At 34.0% G+C, this 15,714-nt stretch overlaps 1 protein-coding gene across 1 annotated transcript; it reads right to left on the minus strand.

The window, feature by feature from the left end:
• Positions 1-5,932: 5,932 nt before the first annotated feature.
• Positions 5,933-10,998, minus strand: LOC149548231 (putative auxin efflux carrier component 1d). Its single transcript, XM_089794237.1, has 5 exons — positions 10,709-10,998; positions 9,642-9,727; positions 9,291-9,448; positions 6,377-6,460; positions 5,933-5,938 (listed from the first exon to the last, which is right to left on the minus strand). Exons 1-5 carry the CDS (start codon positions 10,996-10,998, stop codon positions 5,933-5,935), a joined length of 624 nt encoding a protein of 207 aa, XP_089650363.1.
• Positions 10,999-15,714: the final 4,716 nt, after the last annotated feature.

The following is a 15,714-nucleotide window of genomic DNA, read 5'->3' on the forward strand; positions in this document are numbered from 1 at the left end:
CACTTGTTGCTTACAGATTGGCATCATTAGTAAGTTGTAACTATTACATGAGCATATTCCTTAGTATAGGGAAAAGTTGTGAAGTATGAAACTAACACAAACATAAAGATTCTATTGATCCTCCTCTAGCTATTATCCTATCTTGCATTTTAGATACATGCACTATGATAATCCTTGACTGAGACATTTGCTTTTGCATAGCTGTTTTAGTTGACCCAAAAGGTTATCAGTTATCACTCAGAAATTGTATACATTAAATCATGAATTTAGAAATTCAAAGTCTGTATTTCAAAGCATTTAGGTGAGATTTCATCCTCTTTTCCTTGCATGAGCCAAAAAATAGAATGCAATGGGCATCATTGAATCTTTTTCTTGTTTCCTTTTTTCATTACTGCTCAACAGGCAAGTTGGATGTTGAAATTTACAAATTCCAACACAACATTGTTTATCAAAATATAGAAGCTCTAAATGTGTTGTTTTTTCAAGTCCAGATAAAGGTAAGGACGAATTTATTTTCAGAACACAAAGAGGTTTTGTACCAAAACTATGAAAAAAATACTCTAAAATTATTATGATAGGTGAATGAAGAGTAGCATTGCTCTTGCCTACTATAATGATCAGCTTATTGTGAATTGCCATTTTTATTGAAAAGAATGCAGTGCCACACTAGATTCAATGGCTGCAAGTTTGTTGAGCTGCTTAAAGAAAACCTCTATCTTGCATGTTTAATAAGTTAGTAGTACAACCTTAGGCAACTTTCATTTCATTTCAGAATCTTGGGTTACCCATTGGTGGAATACTAGTCAATCCAAATTGGTTTGTTTTTAATGTTTACTGTCTGTGAGAAAAAATAACTCTGGCAAGAATTTAAAGAATACAAGTGCTACTCTAGATAGAAACAATGGAGGAACATAGTTTGGAAATGCTTTTACAATATTTCTGTATAAAGGTGCTAGAATAAAGGACCAATTGACAAAATAAGTAGCAACCTAATCAAGTTATCAGCAATCGGAATATCAAAAGGCATTTTACCCTGAATGTGATAAAATTATCAAGATGAAATAACCCCTATGCAATAAAACTATTTATAAATCATTTGTATCAACCACAAAAGAATTCCAATCACCACCAACATGCAATGTATTTTAGGATCAAATAGAAACTATGGTAGAACTTTATTTTTTGGTCAATTGTTTCAGTTGAGATAAAAGGGACCTCAAATAGTGAATTCTATTAAAGATATGTCTCTAATCGGCACTCAAGAATAAACCCTTACCCACTAAAGACTACTCAGAAGGAGCTAGAAGTGTGCATATGACATGAATCATAGTTTTAGGAATAATAATCTTTAGCCAACATGGGAATAATCATCTATGATAATGGGTAATCTTGTAATGTACAATGGACTGCCTCAGCTACATGCATAAAAAAAATGATCAAGAATTTGAGCAATGGTCTTGCGAATTCTATAAGGTATCAAAATGTTTTAGTATAAAACACAATTGGATGGGATCATTCATTTTGGTAAAAACTAGCTATAGCTATGAACATTTCTGAGCATTTGTTAGAAGATGGTATTCATGGAATGAACTTGATCAAGGAATACACTATTTTAGTATCGTTATAGGTTCTAAACCCTTCCAATTGGTTTGAAAACCCTGTTTATACATTCCATCCTTCTAGTTTGTTTTGAGGGTCTTTGGGGTCTCTATAATCTTCAACTTCGGCTCAGTTGTGTGTGGTGCTCCTGCACCAACAAGGTAATTGGAAACTTTAGAAATTGCTAAAATAGGTTCATTGCTATTATTATAGATAAATCTTATTTCTTATTTGAGTCCTCGAAATGATAATATGAACAAAGAGAAACTCCAAGATTTTGGTTCCCAGATTTACACCAACAATCATAGCACAAGGTATCTTACCTTGTCCAGAATTAGCGGTCTCAACACAAAAACCACTAGATTTACCTCGACCAGAGTCTACACCAAGAACACCAAATTTAACACCTTGACCAAAAATAATAGTCTCAACCTCCTTTTGAATTAGCATAGAGCCTGTAGACTTAACAAGAGACATAATGTCGGAGGAAGAGAATATTAATAGATCTGCTGTCAAACACAACCATACCGACCGTCAAATTGTAGAAACTAAGTTGATCACACTAAGGATTGAATTAGGAGGGTTGAAGACCAAGATTAACAACCTCAAAAGGAAGATAGGGAGTCTCTTGAGACTTAGCTTCTATGTGATACATAGTTCAGCAACTTCCATGTCTCTCATGCAGCAGAAAATACTGGGAAAGGACATTGAGAATGAATGAAAATATAATGAATTGTTCAAGTTATTTATGGATGATTGGAGCCATGTGCTCCATCAATCAGGATGTGACATAAAATCTGCTTGCCATGCATAGCTCTCCAAATCCATTTCATTCTTAATATTGTGATTGTCTGTAGGGGCTTTTTTTGAAAACTTTTATTTTTATTTTTGTGTTGACTGGTAAACTGGACTATGGTTCCAATAGCTACTTGCTTACTGCACTTCATTTCCTAGGTAAACATTTTGTCCACTTACAGATTACTCCCAGATTTTACTATAAATATGTTATTGGACTATGTGTTGTCAATTATAGCTTACAATCTGTCATTTTTCTCTAGTGTAGTTTTTGATATTGATTTATTTTTATTGTGCTCTAATTTCTAGTTGTTAGTTACGTCTTTGGCTTATGGTTTTGTAAGGGAGAGCACCCTTGTTTTGCTATTTATTAATATCCAAAACAAGCCAATCAATGCAACCCATGAACACTTTATAAAGCAAAAGATGAAGATCAAGTTTTCATTGGCAAGTCAATAACAAATAGTGCAACGCTTATCATAACTGTTCAATTGCTGTGGAGAAAACCATTGGATTAGAAGGCCTAGGCACATCAACATTATATGTGACCTATCCACATGATAGGAACAATCATTGCTATTAGACAAGAGCTTATGGGATAGCAAGAAATTTCTAATTCCTACATTGCCAAAAATATGTATTCAATTTTCAGAAGTTTGAAATACCACAAAGGTTTCTACATTCAGGCGCAATGCATGTATTTGAAAGATGCAAGATTTTCAAGAAGTGGCCCTATTGATAAAAATAATACAGTGGAACAGGAAACCTTGACAATAGAAAGAGAAGTTTAGGCCATTATAAATAATATTTATGATTTTTATATCTTTTTGTACATCCAAACCCAACCGCAAAAAAAACACCACTCATAGCTACAAAGTCAAAGCTAAATAGGTAACTCACACCATAAGCTATATTTCTCAACCTTTAAACTTAGGGTGCTTAATTACATGAATCTTTCACATAGGCAAAAAATTAAATGGCAACATAAACAAATAGTGAATCAAAATAAGACTTCAAATAGCTAAAATATAAGGTTGATTAACCTCTTGGAAAAAGATCCAACTCATGAATGTGATCATCTAAAAATAAGTTGCAATAGACATGAATAGAAAAGATTAATAGAAGGCTAAATCAAATGAGTGGTAGAAAGCTAGGACACAAAACTTACTGGCTCGAAAAGTTGTGATAAAATTTTAAAAACATGTTAACAAAAAAAATAGATACCCCTAGCTATCATATTAGACAGGTATGCAAAGGGATAAACTCACTAGACATTTTTATGGATGAACCAACAAAATGACACCAAACTATTTAATATGCTGTATGTTATCAATTGAAAAACGTGTTTGCATTACTTAAATCCTGCTCACAAGCTTAAATAAGAGATGCTAGTACTATGCTCTATTTAGTCTAGGGATATTATACGTGGAAGTATTGAAAAAACTCAAATGCTATGAAATCACTCACCATATCCTGCGACTAAAAGGAGAGATTTGAAAAATTGAATTGATCCCTCTTTTAGGAGGGTTCCAAACTAAAGTCAACTAAACAAAAATTGACATCATTTTATTCTATTGTGATAGCAATAGTTTTGAAAAGTGGGTGCAATTTCAAACCATGAACTTGATTCATTTGGCACAAGTTTGAAATGTGTATTGTCAAAAATCAACTAACTAGAATAAAAAGCTTTCTTGTGCCTGCCATATATTTAATTATCTATTATGGATGCAATAGTTGATAATGCAAAACATTGTAACAATCTTGTTTGCCAAGTGTGATTAAGTTAAGGTGTACTTAGTTGCTACAAAGCATGGTCATGACTAGAAGTGAGTTTGGCTATCCTTTTGTCATGAATATGTGTCCTCGATCAATGTTGAATATGTATCTTGGTTAGTTCCCATTCCAGAAATGGAGAAATTCACTTGAGTTTGGTGGAAATCTTAGAGGAATGTGGCCTGTAGATATGCAGTGAATGGATATATTAAATATCCATTGTTCAAACTTGTAAAAAAATGGAATTGGTAATGGTAGCTGTAATGAAACTTTTCACTACTTCTTTAGCCTGATTCTAAGTTGTGGTAAAATGGCACCTTCGGAACATGTTATGGACATCAAGCAAAGCATATAGGTTAATGGTGGAAGTCTCCCTCTCCAACTAGTAGAATCCTATCAAATCTGCAACTGTGCATCAAGATGGTCTAGAATGGGAAGATCTCTGTAGAAATTTGGTGCATAAAGAACCTATAGTCAGCTCATATTTAAACTAATATCAAGATTCTAGAACATCCCCACACAAGACAAAGCGATTCTCCACATCTCAACAAAATTAACATCTAGAATAAATTTTTAAGGTTCAACATTTTCAAAACCTCCAAATATTATGCAAAAAAAAAAAGCTGGTTAATAAATGAATTGCCACATGTTACAAAATGTACTAAAGGAAGTTATTCAATTTTCGCATAAATAAGGGGTATGTTAAAGGAGACTAGTTAGGCTAAATTATGTGATGAGGAGCCTTTTACTTCTTTGGATCTCCACATTGCTAGTCACTTGGATCTATGCTTGTCTCTTTCTTCACAAAAGAGGTTTGGTCCCAGAGTTCAGCAAGTCAAGAAAGTGAACCATTTAGGTTAGTGGTCTACCCTCCCAAATGATTTCCTCAAAATCAATATAGATGGGTTTTCAAGGGGTAATCCACATCCAATAGGAATGGGTGGTACAGTAGTGGAAATTTAAGCCCTGTTTAGTTTTTCTTTTCTACTTCCTTAAGCTCTTGGAGGCTAGCCCTGGTGACTATGCTAATGTACAATTTAATATGTTTGAGAATGAATATGAACCTTTTTATTAATATGATTCTAGATATTAAGTAGTTAGCCATACATGCACCCTTATGTGTGATCTTTTTTCTTAAATCAATATAAAAAGGTGTGGCCCCTCAGGCCACAATTTACGTGGAAATGAAAAAATGTAAAATAAACATAGATATGAGATAAGAAAAATAATAAAAAATGCAATAATAACAAAAGCAATAGCCATTGCTAAAGTCTACCCTTCTCATACTTTGTCACTTGCATGAGATCAAAAGAAGAGATGTTATAAGCCCTGGAAAGGACATAGCTATTGAACCTAGGAATTCTCATAAAAAATTTCAATGTGGAAATCCTTTCTCATCATGCATCTGAAAAATAAGTCTCGCCATAGATTTTTCTTAAAATTACAGTTAATGAATTTAAGGCTATAAGAATGAACATTCCTACCAAATATGACACTTTGGGTTTCAACTTTGAAACTAAAAAGAATCAACCTACATTGGGCAAAACAATTTAAACAAATTGAAATGGAGCACCCAAATTAGGGATTGCTAAATGTCCTAATCAACCAATTTTTACGCTCTGCAGTAATGACCTGGTATTTATACCAATTATGCTAATGTTTATGGAATATGTATCATAAATATTACCTCAAATCCAATAGATTTTGGAGCTTCTAGAAACTGACTTGTGATATAGATGTCAGACAACCCATCCCCAAGTTCAATCTATGCCTGTCATTTAATAATTACAACACAACAAAAATCAGATATACTAGTTTCGTATGGAAGTACTATGCTTGAACTCTATATGATTCTTTCATAATTTAATACACAGACAGACTTCATTTGGGTGCGTCTAAACCTTAATCTTTTGGTGTTCTTCATTCTTTGGATGAAAAGAGTCAATGATACACCACTCATATGCTGCAAATAGTTGACTAGGCTTAAGTACTCTTCTTATTTATTTATAGCAGTCAACCTTACTCACCAGTTACATAAAGTTTGTGAGTATTGAGAATAAGGCATACAAGTCTAGAATACTATAACAACTAAATGAGACACTTATGTTAGCTTCTCAGTCAGTTACAAAAAAACATTTAATGATGAAGCATAAATTGTAGAAATGCAAATTTGTGTATCTTAATCAATGGATAAATCTTGCATACTTACCAAATCTGGGGCATTATAAGTAGCCTCAATTGCATATATTGCATCAAAAGAATCATTTGCAAAATGCATCTTCATGAAATCTCCCTACAAATCATATATCACAAATCAATTCTCAAAGAAATATACTTTCATGACAAATGTTTAGAGAAAGTAGTTAACTAGTAATGAGAAATCTTCAATCACTTCGATGTTTATGTGTGTATATATTATTTTTTCACCAACGAGAATCAAGTTGACTTGAACCTCTAATTTGTGATGAAACTAGTACATCAATAGTCTCTACATTTAACCATAGGAGAAATTGTTTACCTTTACAAAGTCATAGGTTCTATCAACTCCACAGAGCCTATTTAGTTCCTGAAAATGAAAAACTTGAGCAAATTGGTAGGGTGCACCAAATATTGAATGGATAGACAATATAACCACTTTATTTTCCAGCACATTCTAGTCAATATAAGGTTGTACGTGCATAGATATCACATTATTAACATTACATGGTAGATATTCATTGAAGGACAAAAGGAAGACATTTTCAATTGATAATTAAATCAGAAGCATGCATTTCACGATATTATGTGTCCAAATAAGACTATTTTAAAGGGGGACTTACTATTCCTCTTGCTATTTGGTAAGCATTATTGTTCAGGCCTATTATTGAAGTGCAACTGCAGACAAATTCACATGGTAAAGGTTATATAATTCTCCAATCAGAGTATAAATGGTTTGCATGCTATTAAGAAAATTAACCATTATGTATGTAAGTTTTATCCAATGAATATCTAACAATAACTACTAAAAGTAAAGGCACAAAATAACTTGTTAAAGAAACAAAGGGGTGAGGCTAGGATTTTCCTACTATATTGTTGTCAGTCTAATGATTATGTAGCATACTTTTTATGATTTTCTTCCTTTTTTTTAATCCTATAAAGCAAAACTTTGTATGTTAAATTTGTGTGATTTGCACAAGATGTCCAAAAGTCCAATGCTGCACTATCCATATTTTTCTATTCTACAATTTTGGAAAACAAGCCCCACTTAGACTGATAATGAACTGACCACAAAGGGGTCAATGGTTCAATTGTTAGAGCACTCTAGTAGCAAATGGAAGGTTTTAGGTTTGAGTCATAATTGGTCTATATGAGTTGTAGGTCAACAACTGGTATTAGAATTAAGATATGAGCCCCAAGCACTTGATGTGTGGCTTTAGAGGCACGTTGAATGTAAACCACATCCCATTATGATAATGGATTAGTCATGAAGGGGCCAATAGCTTAGCTGATATAGCACTTGAACAATACATTAGAACCCTTAGGTATGAGGCTAGTTGGTTTGTATGAGCTGTAGCTCAACATAAAGCAAAAGGGAGCAACGAATTAGCAAAGAGTCCAAAAACCCAATAGCAAGTTCATGAGACATTAAATTCGGATCCTTACACACATTTGTAGTTCCAAAAAGTGCAAGAACACTCTTAAATCCCAAGTGATACATGTAAGCAGAGAATCTATTAAGTGTGTGAGGTAGTCACTGAACCATTAATCATTTCTTCATAATTGAGAAGTAAAAACCATTTCTATAAGAGATGAGAAAAGGATTTGTTTCTATTGTAACAATTAATAAAGATATTGCTTTTGTAGCAATACATTGGTGAACCATGTAATTCAATATTTTCAAGCAAAATTTTGTGTGTTCTATGGTTTCTTAGTTCTCCTCCTATTTTCTTGTTTTTAAAATTACTCAACAATTGGTTTTAAAGTTGAATGAATTTGAGTAGAAATGAAGGACATAGGTGAGTGGTGGACTAAAAAATTCTTGGACCAGTATTTTAGAAGGTGGAAATTTCAAATGAAAATGTTGTTTAAGAGTTCCAACCCATGCCAGGTTCAAACCCTAGCTGTTTAAGAGTTCCTAACTGCTTAGATAAGGAAGAGTTTGACCTCTGACATAGTTGGTTGAAAGTCTCCCAAGGTCTTATAGTTTCTTGAGTGAAATAAATAAGGATGGTTTCCCATGCCCAGTAAAGAAAAGATAAAGAATCAAGGAAATGAATTTTGAATGGAAATACAAAGATTACGTCAATTGCACCAAAAACAACTGAAAAAATAAATAAGAGACCAACTTTTAAAAATAGTAAGATAGCCTCCAAGGGGTTCAACTTTATTGTTTGAAGGAGTTTTCATTGTAGATATCTAAGTTCAAAACCCAAAGGGACATCTAATATGGAACTCTAAGTTGTGATTCATGATAATTTCCAATTAGTTTGTGACTCTTGGTCTTCCATATGTAGTTTCTAGTGTAGTTTCTTGAAAGAAGCTAGTACTAGTCTCTTGTTGTGCTTGAAATTGTATTGGTCTTATATTGATGCTCATATGAATGGAACATTTGTAGACAATTATAACTATAAAAGAAGATGAAAGTGATCAATCTACTCACTCAAAGGAAAAAGAAAAAAAAGAGCAACTTTGGGAGAGAATAATGAAACTAATATAGTTGCAATATAGTGGTATTTAAAACAAAAAGAGCTTTACAAACATCAAAAAAGAAAAAATCACATGCATATATCGAGTACAAAAAATCAAGAGAGCCTAGAGATCTCCAGATGGTTGATGAATAAGACTACTCTATAAGAACATCTCTGTTATGGCCCCTTAAATTCTAAGATAGAAAACCTAACAATCGAGCATCTATGATTATTGAGCAAAATAACAAAAAATAGATTTAGAGAGAAAAAAAAGGTTCCCAATTTAAGCTAGTTTTGGAAATAAGTGCCACTCAAAAGGTTTGCAGCATTACTAGATGCCTAAGTTACAAGGTTTGAAATTCATATAATTCAGATGAAGTTTGGAAAGGATAAAAATTTGCTAAAATTTGAACTTCATGGATGAAATTTGACATATCCTATGACTTAGCTACATACCTGGACAATAGCAACATGTAGCAATACTCCCCTTAGACCAACAATAATAGAAGTTGCAGCCATTACAACTAGCCCAGTAAGAAACTTGATAGCCATTGCAAATGCTGCAACTAAATTCCCACATACTATGATTCTGGGTTGCAATGCCATGAACAGTCCTATGACCCACATAGGAAATTTGAAGCACAATATTAGTGAATCCATTACAATAACTTAAAAGTTATTTCTATGTGACAAACTCACTGAAATCTTAATCCAGTCTTAGATGTTTACAGGGCTTAGCTAAGCCATGCTCTAGGATGTGCATAATAACTCCTCAAAAAGAGAGATAGAGAAGGATTCAAAACATACCCAAACTGAACATGGCCATACCAAGACCAGAATTAGACAATATTCTTATTGACTTCTCTAGGATGGCAGGTATTTCAATTTTCCATCTGCAAAAATGATTATAGAAACATGAAAATATATCAAAGATGTTTGATATTGATACAAAACAACACAGATTCATTTATTCATACACCTGTATGTCATAAAAATTCTTGCACACTTCAAAAAATTATATTCCCTTTCACTTACTCAAAAGAAATTCACATAAAGATGACATTAGATTAACATTGATCCTAATATTCACAAGTATAAGGTCATGTGCTCCATCATAGCAACCTATAGATTTAATTCTATTAATTGAAAGAATTCATTGTTTTGTGTACAATCCTCAAAAGTAATATTTTCCCTCATCCACTTAATCCTATACAAAAGGCGATATGGCAGTAGGGGAAGAGACCCAGTAATCGTTATGGGTCTAATTATTGTGAGGGTTTTCTGATAGATACTCTACAATTATCACTTTTAAAAAGTCTAAAAAAATGATAATACATGTAGTAATAGTCGATCACATACGTACTAATAGTTGATCATCTTTTAAATTTCTTGGTTGCTGATTCATCCATTTGTGACACAAGTATTATTTTTAAGTGAGCAACTATTGAGGGGTAAACATAATGGGTTTCATGTGAGTGATGGCACTTTTTGACCACTTTCCATTCTACGGCCTCTACAAAAAGATCCATAAATGCCCAAATGTTGAAACCTTAGCTTTAAGCTCTTTAGTCACCTAAGGAGGTCTACTAAAAAAGTTGGCATAATTTGACTTATGATTTAGGAGATCTAGATGTACAAAGTTAGCTTGGGTAGCTACTGGGTCTCTTCCCCTATAGATAGAACTATATAACATAAACCATAAACAATGGTAACCTTAAAAACAACAAGAAATTGTTACAAAAACTGTACAGAGCAATAGGTTATGGCTAGAATAATTGCTAATCAATAGTGGGAAACAAAGAACTCTGATATATTCATGACTCACTTCAGAACAATTTGATACAACATAGTAGTGGTAGAAGTAAGAAACAAACCTTAAGGCGATGAGAAACCAAGTGAGGCCTATAAGACTGGAATAAGTATTAGGATTACGAGTGAGATTTCTCCACACCATGATAAGAATAAGTCTAGTCATGATGCTTGCAGGAGGCATATTTGTGAATTTGGAGTTGTCATGGCCTTTGGGATTAAGCTCAGCTATTGAATTGGAACCAAACTTGGAGATGCTTGCAAGGGGAGGAGGAGCTTCCTTATGATTGATTTCCTCTTGAGCCATTCCTTTGTGCCCAAAACTAAAATTTTCGGGTATATATTCTTCATACATTTGGTGGGCCTTGTGCAAACCTACATAACCAAATCACCTATCAAGCTAAAGCTGTTTCACTCAAATCTATCAACCTTACAACAAAAAAAACTGCATAATGGTTAAGTTTCTAGTCACAAGCTTATAAGTTTACTAAACTTCATAGATTAGTTTCAGAATTGGGAATCAAATTTTAGTCTATAACATATCTTGATAATGAAAATATAACTTCTATAAATGTCTCCCCAATTTAGATAAAAAGCTACGACTACATCATTTGGTGATACTCAAGTGCTAGCAATAACTATATTACAAAATATGCAGGGGCAACTTCAAAGCGAGGCTACCCTCAACACTCTCAAGACAAATCTTTCTTAGATAGTCATTTAAAAAAAAATTAGGACTTTTTTTTTGGATCTAAATTTGAAAGACATCAAACCTGGGCTTAGCAAGCTTGTTTTTTGAGTGGCCCGCTCTTGGTACCCCAAACAATGAAGCTTCTAAGGCACCAGATCTCTGACCAAGTACTACATTCATCTCAGTTTTGATGTCTTGTGCCATTGTATATCCTCCAATACATCAATATCCTTGCAAAAGGGGCTAATTATATAATTATATATAAAAGTTAACAAGATTGAACAAGAAAAGCATTTACACACCTGTGGGGCTATAGGTAGCTGCTGATTATGCACTTGGACCTGCTGGAGAGTAGCGGACATATTACCTCTAGTGCTATGTAAAACCTGCCTATACATGCAACATGAAAAATAACAAGGAACTAAGGCCATATACATGGTGAGAAATACAATTTGGAAAGAAAACTCTAATCCAAATGTATAATCATCAAGCAAAAGTTTCAGCTCAAATGAAAAACCATTATACTAGAACCAAATACTAAAATTCAATTCACACTTTCCAATTGTAAATACATGAATTAGTGTAAGTTTGACATAGGAGTTTGTGCTGAGAATTTATATACCCTGAAGGCTGCCCAGGCGTGTTTGCTGCCTTTAGCATTGTTGTCTAGTTTGCATACAATAACTAACCAACATTATCTCCAAATCTCTGTGAAATCAATGTACCCACAACCATACAACTGTCTGTTAATGATGATTTACAAAATGAAGTCACACATTTTATGTGTTTAAATTAGTACCCTTGTTCATACTATGCACTAGTTTCATAAGTATTCAAATGGGTGCATAAACTAATCAAACACATTAAGGGATCCATCATCCATGGAATCTCTCGAATGAGGTAGCTTTAATCGTTCCGCATACATTTTTTTTGCAATGGCATTTCCTATCCTTGGGTTCTACCGGAGGAGAGGATCATTACCAACCAACCCATTAGCAGAGCCATTTAACAAACCTTCTATGCATTATTGTTGTTGTTGTGCTTGCCTCTGTAACATTTGCAGCTGCTGCATTTGCATCAATTTTTGGCCCTCTACAATGTGGCTATGAATAAATGCCACCTCTTCACCAAAACTTTAACCAAAAAATTTTAGGGAGTACGTTCACAAATTAAAACTTAAACCCTTAACCACCCTGTGAAATCACTCACCATATCTTACGAAATCACTCACCAAAAACAGACCAAAGTTCAGTAAAAATGCACGCAGAATGTGTTTCTCATCTTGAGCATCCACTTTTATCCAAATTTTGTTAGTTCAAATTGTATTATGACCCAAGTTGGTCTAAATTTTGACCAACTTGGGAATACTTTGGATATTTTCAACTTGGTTAAATGATGTTGGTCGAAATTTCAACCAAATCGGGAATTTTTTTTCTTCTTTGCAACCAACGTGGGAATGAAAACAAAAAATAAGAAGGATTCATAGTTTTGGTCAAAAATTTTGGTAGAAAAAAGGGTGCAAATGTACTAGTGTTTGTCCTTGTAATCTCTGCTATCATCTTCTCTCTTGTTCTTGTACTTGTTTCCTTCTTTGTAGTTCTTCTTCTATGTACACCTTGCAGTAATATGACCTACTTCATTGCAATTGAAACAAATGATAGGTAGCTTACCTTTGAATTTACCTTTGCCTATATGGAATCTTTTAGCTAGTAGTGCTTCTAACTATTTGACATCTTCCTCATCTGTGCTACTATCAATGGATGCATGTTTTCCTTTTCTACTCTTCTTCCTTGATGTCACCTCCTCAGTGTCTTTCATTGTCAACTTGGCCTTGAAAGAAGATTCAAGGTTCTCAGGTCTGTAATTATCAAAGTTGGATAACTCAAATGCAGTAAGTCTTCCCACTATTCCTTCAAAGGTTAGTGTGTTTCCTTGTACACACCTTAGCTCTTGAATGGCTAAAACTCTAATAGTATAGATAGGAAATAGGGTCCTTAAGTATTTTCTATTAACAGTCTCTTCTTCCAATTGACCACCTAGAATTCTTATTGCATTAACCACTTCTTTCATTCTAGTAGCATATTGAGCAACATTTTCACCTTCCTCCATTTTCATGTCATCAAACTTTCCTCTGAGGCTTTCTCTCTTTGCTCTCTGAACATTTTGATCTCCTCCATAGATATTTGACAAGGCTTTCCACATTTTGAATTTAGTGTCACATCCTTTGATATCATCAAATTTAGCATAACTAAGTTGCAGAGCCAATCTCTAGCATTGCCTGATTGTGTTCCTTCCTTTTGTTCAAATCATCTATAGAAAGAGGTCCAGCTAGGTCTACATGTTCTATTTTAATCGAGGTTTTTTCATAATCACCTATTGATCCAAGGTGCAATTTCATCAAATTTTTCCATGCAACAAAGTTGTCTTTGTTGAGCTTGAGAACTTCTCTCTTGGACATCTCGATCTTCCTACTTCTAGTACCTTGAAACTAAATCAACAAATGGCTCTGATACCAATTGTTAGAAATGCTATATAATAACTTAGAGGTGGGGGTGGGGGTGAATCAATTATTCAAGGTCCAAATGTCCTATTCAAACTTTTCATCAAGTAAAGTGTGCCCATTTAACTATTTCTTCATCCAAGCTTCAACCTTCCTATTCAACAAGTTACTGTAAATCAACATGCAAACATAACACATACATAGATCAACACATAAAATGGTGATTTATGTGGAAACCCAATTTGAGAAAAACCACCAGTAACATGCTACTCAATTCTCACTCTTCTAAAGTGATGCCCTATAAAAGGCCTGCCCTGTTAAAGGCTACACCACACTGTTAAATGTGACCTGGTTAAAGGATTTAACCACCTTGTTAGAAGTGGGCTTGGTTAGAGGACTTTAGAACATTCACTTGGAATATCACCCTATAAAAGGATTTACAAATAGCTATTAAAAAAACCTAAGTCCATAGGATTTTCTTCTGCCCTAATTGATACAACTGCTAGAGAGTAACAATAAGGGATTTTGACTTGATTACAACTTACAACTCAACTTGCAGATCTCATCTCACTTCTTAGCTCATAACATTGTATGGCTTTCAGTCTCTGCAACTCTCACAACTTACCCTCCTTTCAAGATTAGTCTCCTTGAGTCTCCATGCTCAATGTACTAGTGAAATCCTCTCTTTCTAACCACTTGTCGAAGTAGAGTCTCTGTACTCTATTCTTCCTTCTCCTAGATGCCTTCTCCTTGACACCCTTTCAACCACTTTGCGATTTGGCACACCAATAGCTCTTGCTTATTGGTCTGTGACTCCTTGAATAGAAGTCTTGGAGTTTCTTTTCCTGCTCAATTCTTCCCTCTTTTAATTTCAATTCATATGGATTAGGTAGGATTCATTGAATCTAACCCATATTTTGTTTCTTCTAGAAACATCATGAAGAATCCTCTTGAATTTTCTCAAAAATGGTTTACATTGAATTCTGTGCCACCAGCTCATCATCCTTATCCTCTAACTAGTTCTCAAAATTCAAGGTAACAACTTTGTCAGCTTAGATTCATAAAATCTTTGTCATTTGCAATAATGCAGTAGTTTAGCACTATTAAAAATTTGGTGCTCGACACATACTGTGTTACTCTGCATTAACTGTGTTTTACTGATGCTCGGCACCTAAAGTTTACTCAACACCTACTAAGATTTTTTGATGCTCGGCACCTATTACTTTGCTTAGCACTTGAGCTTCACTCGGCACACTAGATTTTTTATCTACTCAGCTCCAACTGAGAATTTGCTTGGCTTAAATTAGCTTGCTTGGCACCCATTAATGAACTCAGTTTAAGCTTTGTAGTCAACTTTGTTACAACTTATTCCTTCTATGTTTCTAAGTGTGGCCAACCTTTGTATCTTTGAGCATGTCACCAATACATCATTTAACCATTATCTTAGCTGATCCTTACACTTCATTACAAAACCATAACTCAACCTTTCCCTTAGGTACTCTTGCTACATCTTGTTGATCAAATCCTCTTCATCAATATGTTGATCAAATCCTCTTCATCAATAAACTAAGTGATAGTACTTGGATCTTATAAGCAATTGTCATTCCTACAAATAGCAGGTTTGACAACAATGACAAAACAATGATTGCAAACATTCTTTATCAACCAACTTCCTTCTTTGCAACAATCTCCCTCTTTGATCTTCAACAATGATCTTTTCAATCAAATTTCTAACAAGAAGGAATTGGAGAATGTGAAGAAAGAGGAGTCTACTCATACTGCAAACACACTCCATGATTTGAAGAAGGAATTAGACAAAGTGAAGAAAAAGGAGAAGTTTACTACAAAGACAATCCATGATTTGGAAAGGAAACTTGAGG

The sequence above is a fragment of the Cupressus sempervirens genome, chromosome 7, assembly GCF_028749045.1.
Source record: "Cupressus sempervirens isolate cs-2001-9-10 chromosome 7, ASM2874904v1, whole genome shotgun sequence".
Taxonomy (NCBI): domain Eukaryota; kingdom Viridiplantae; phylum Streptophyta; class Pinopsida; order Cupressales; family Cupressaceae; genus Cupressus; species Cupressus sempervirens.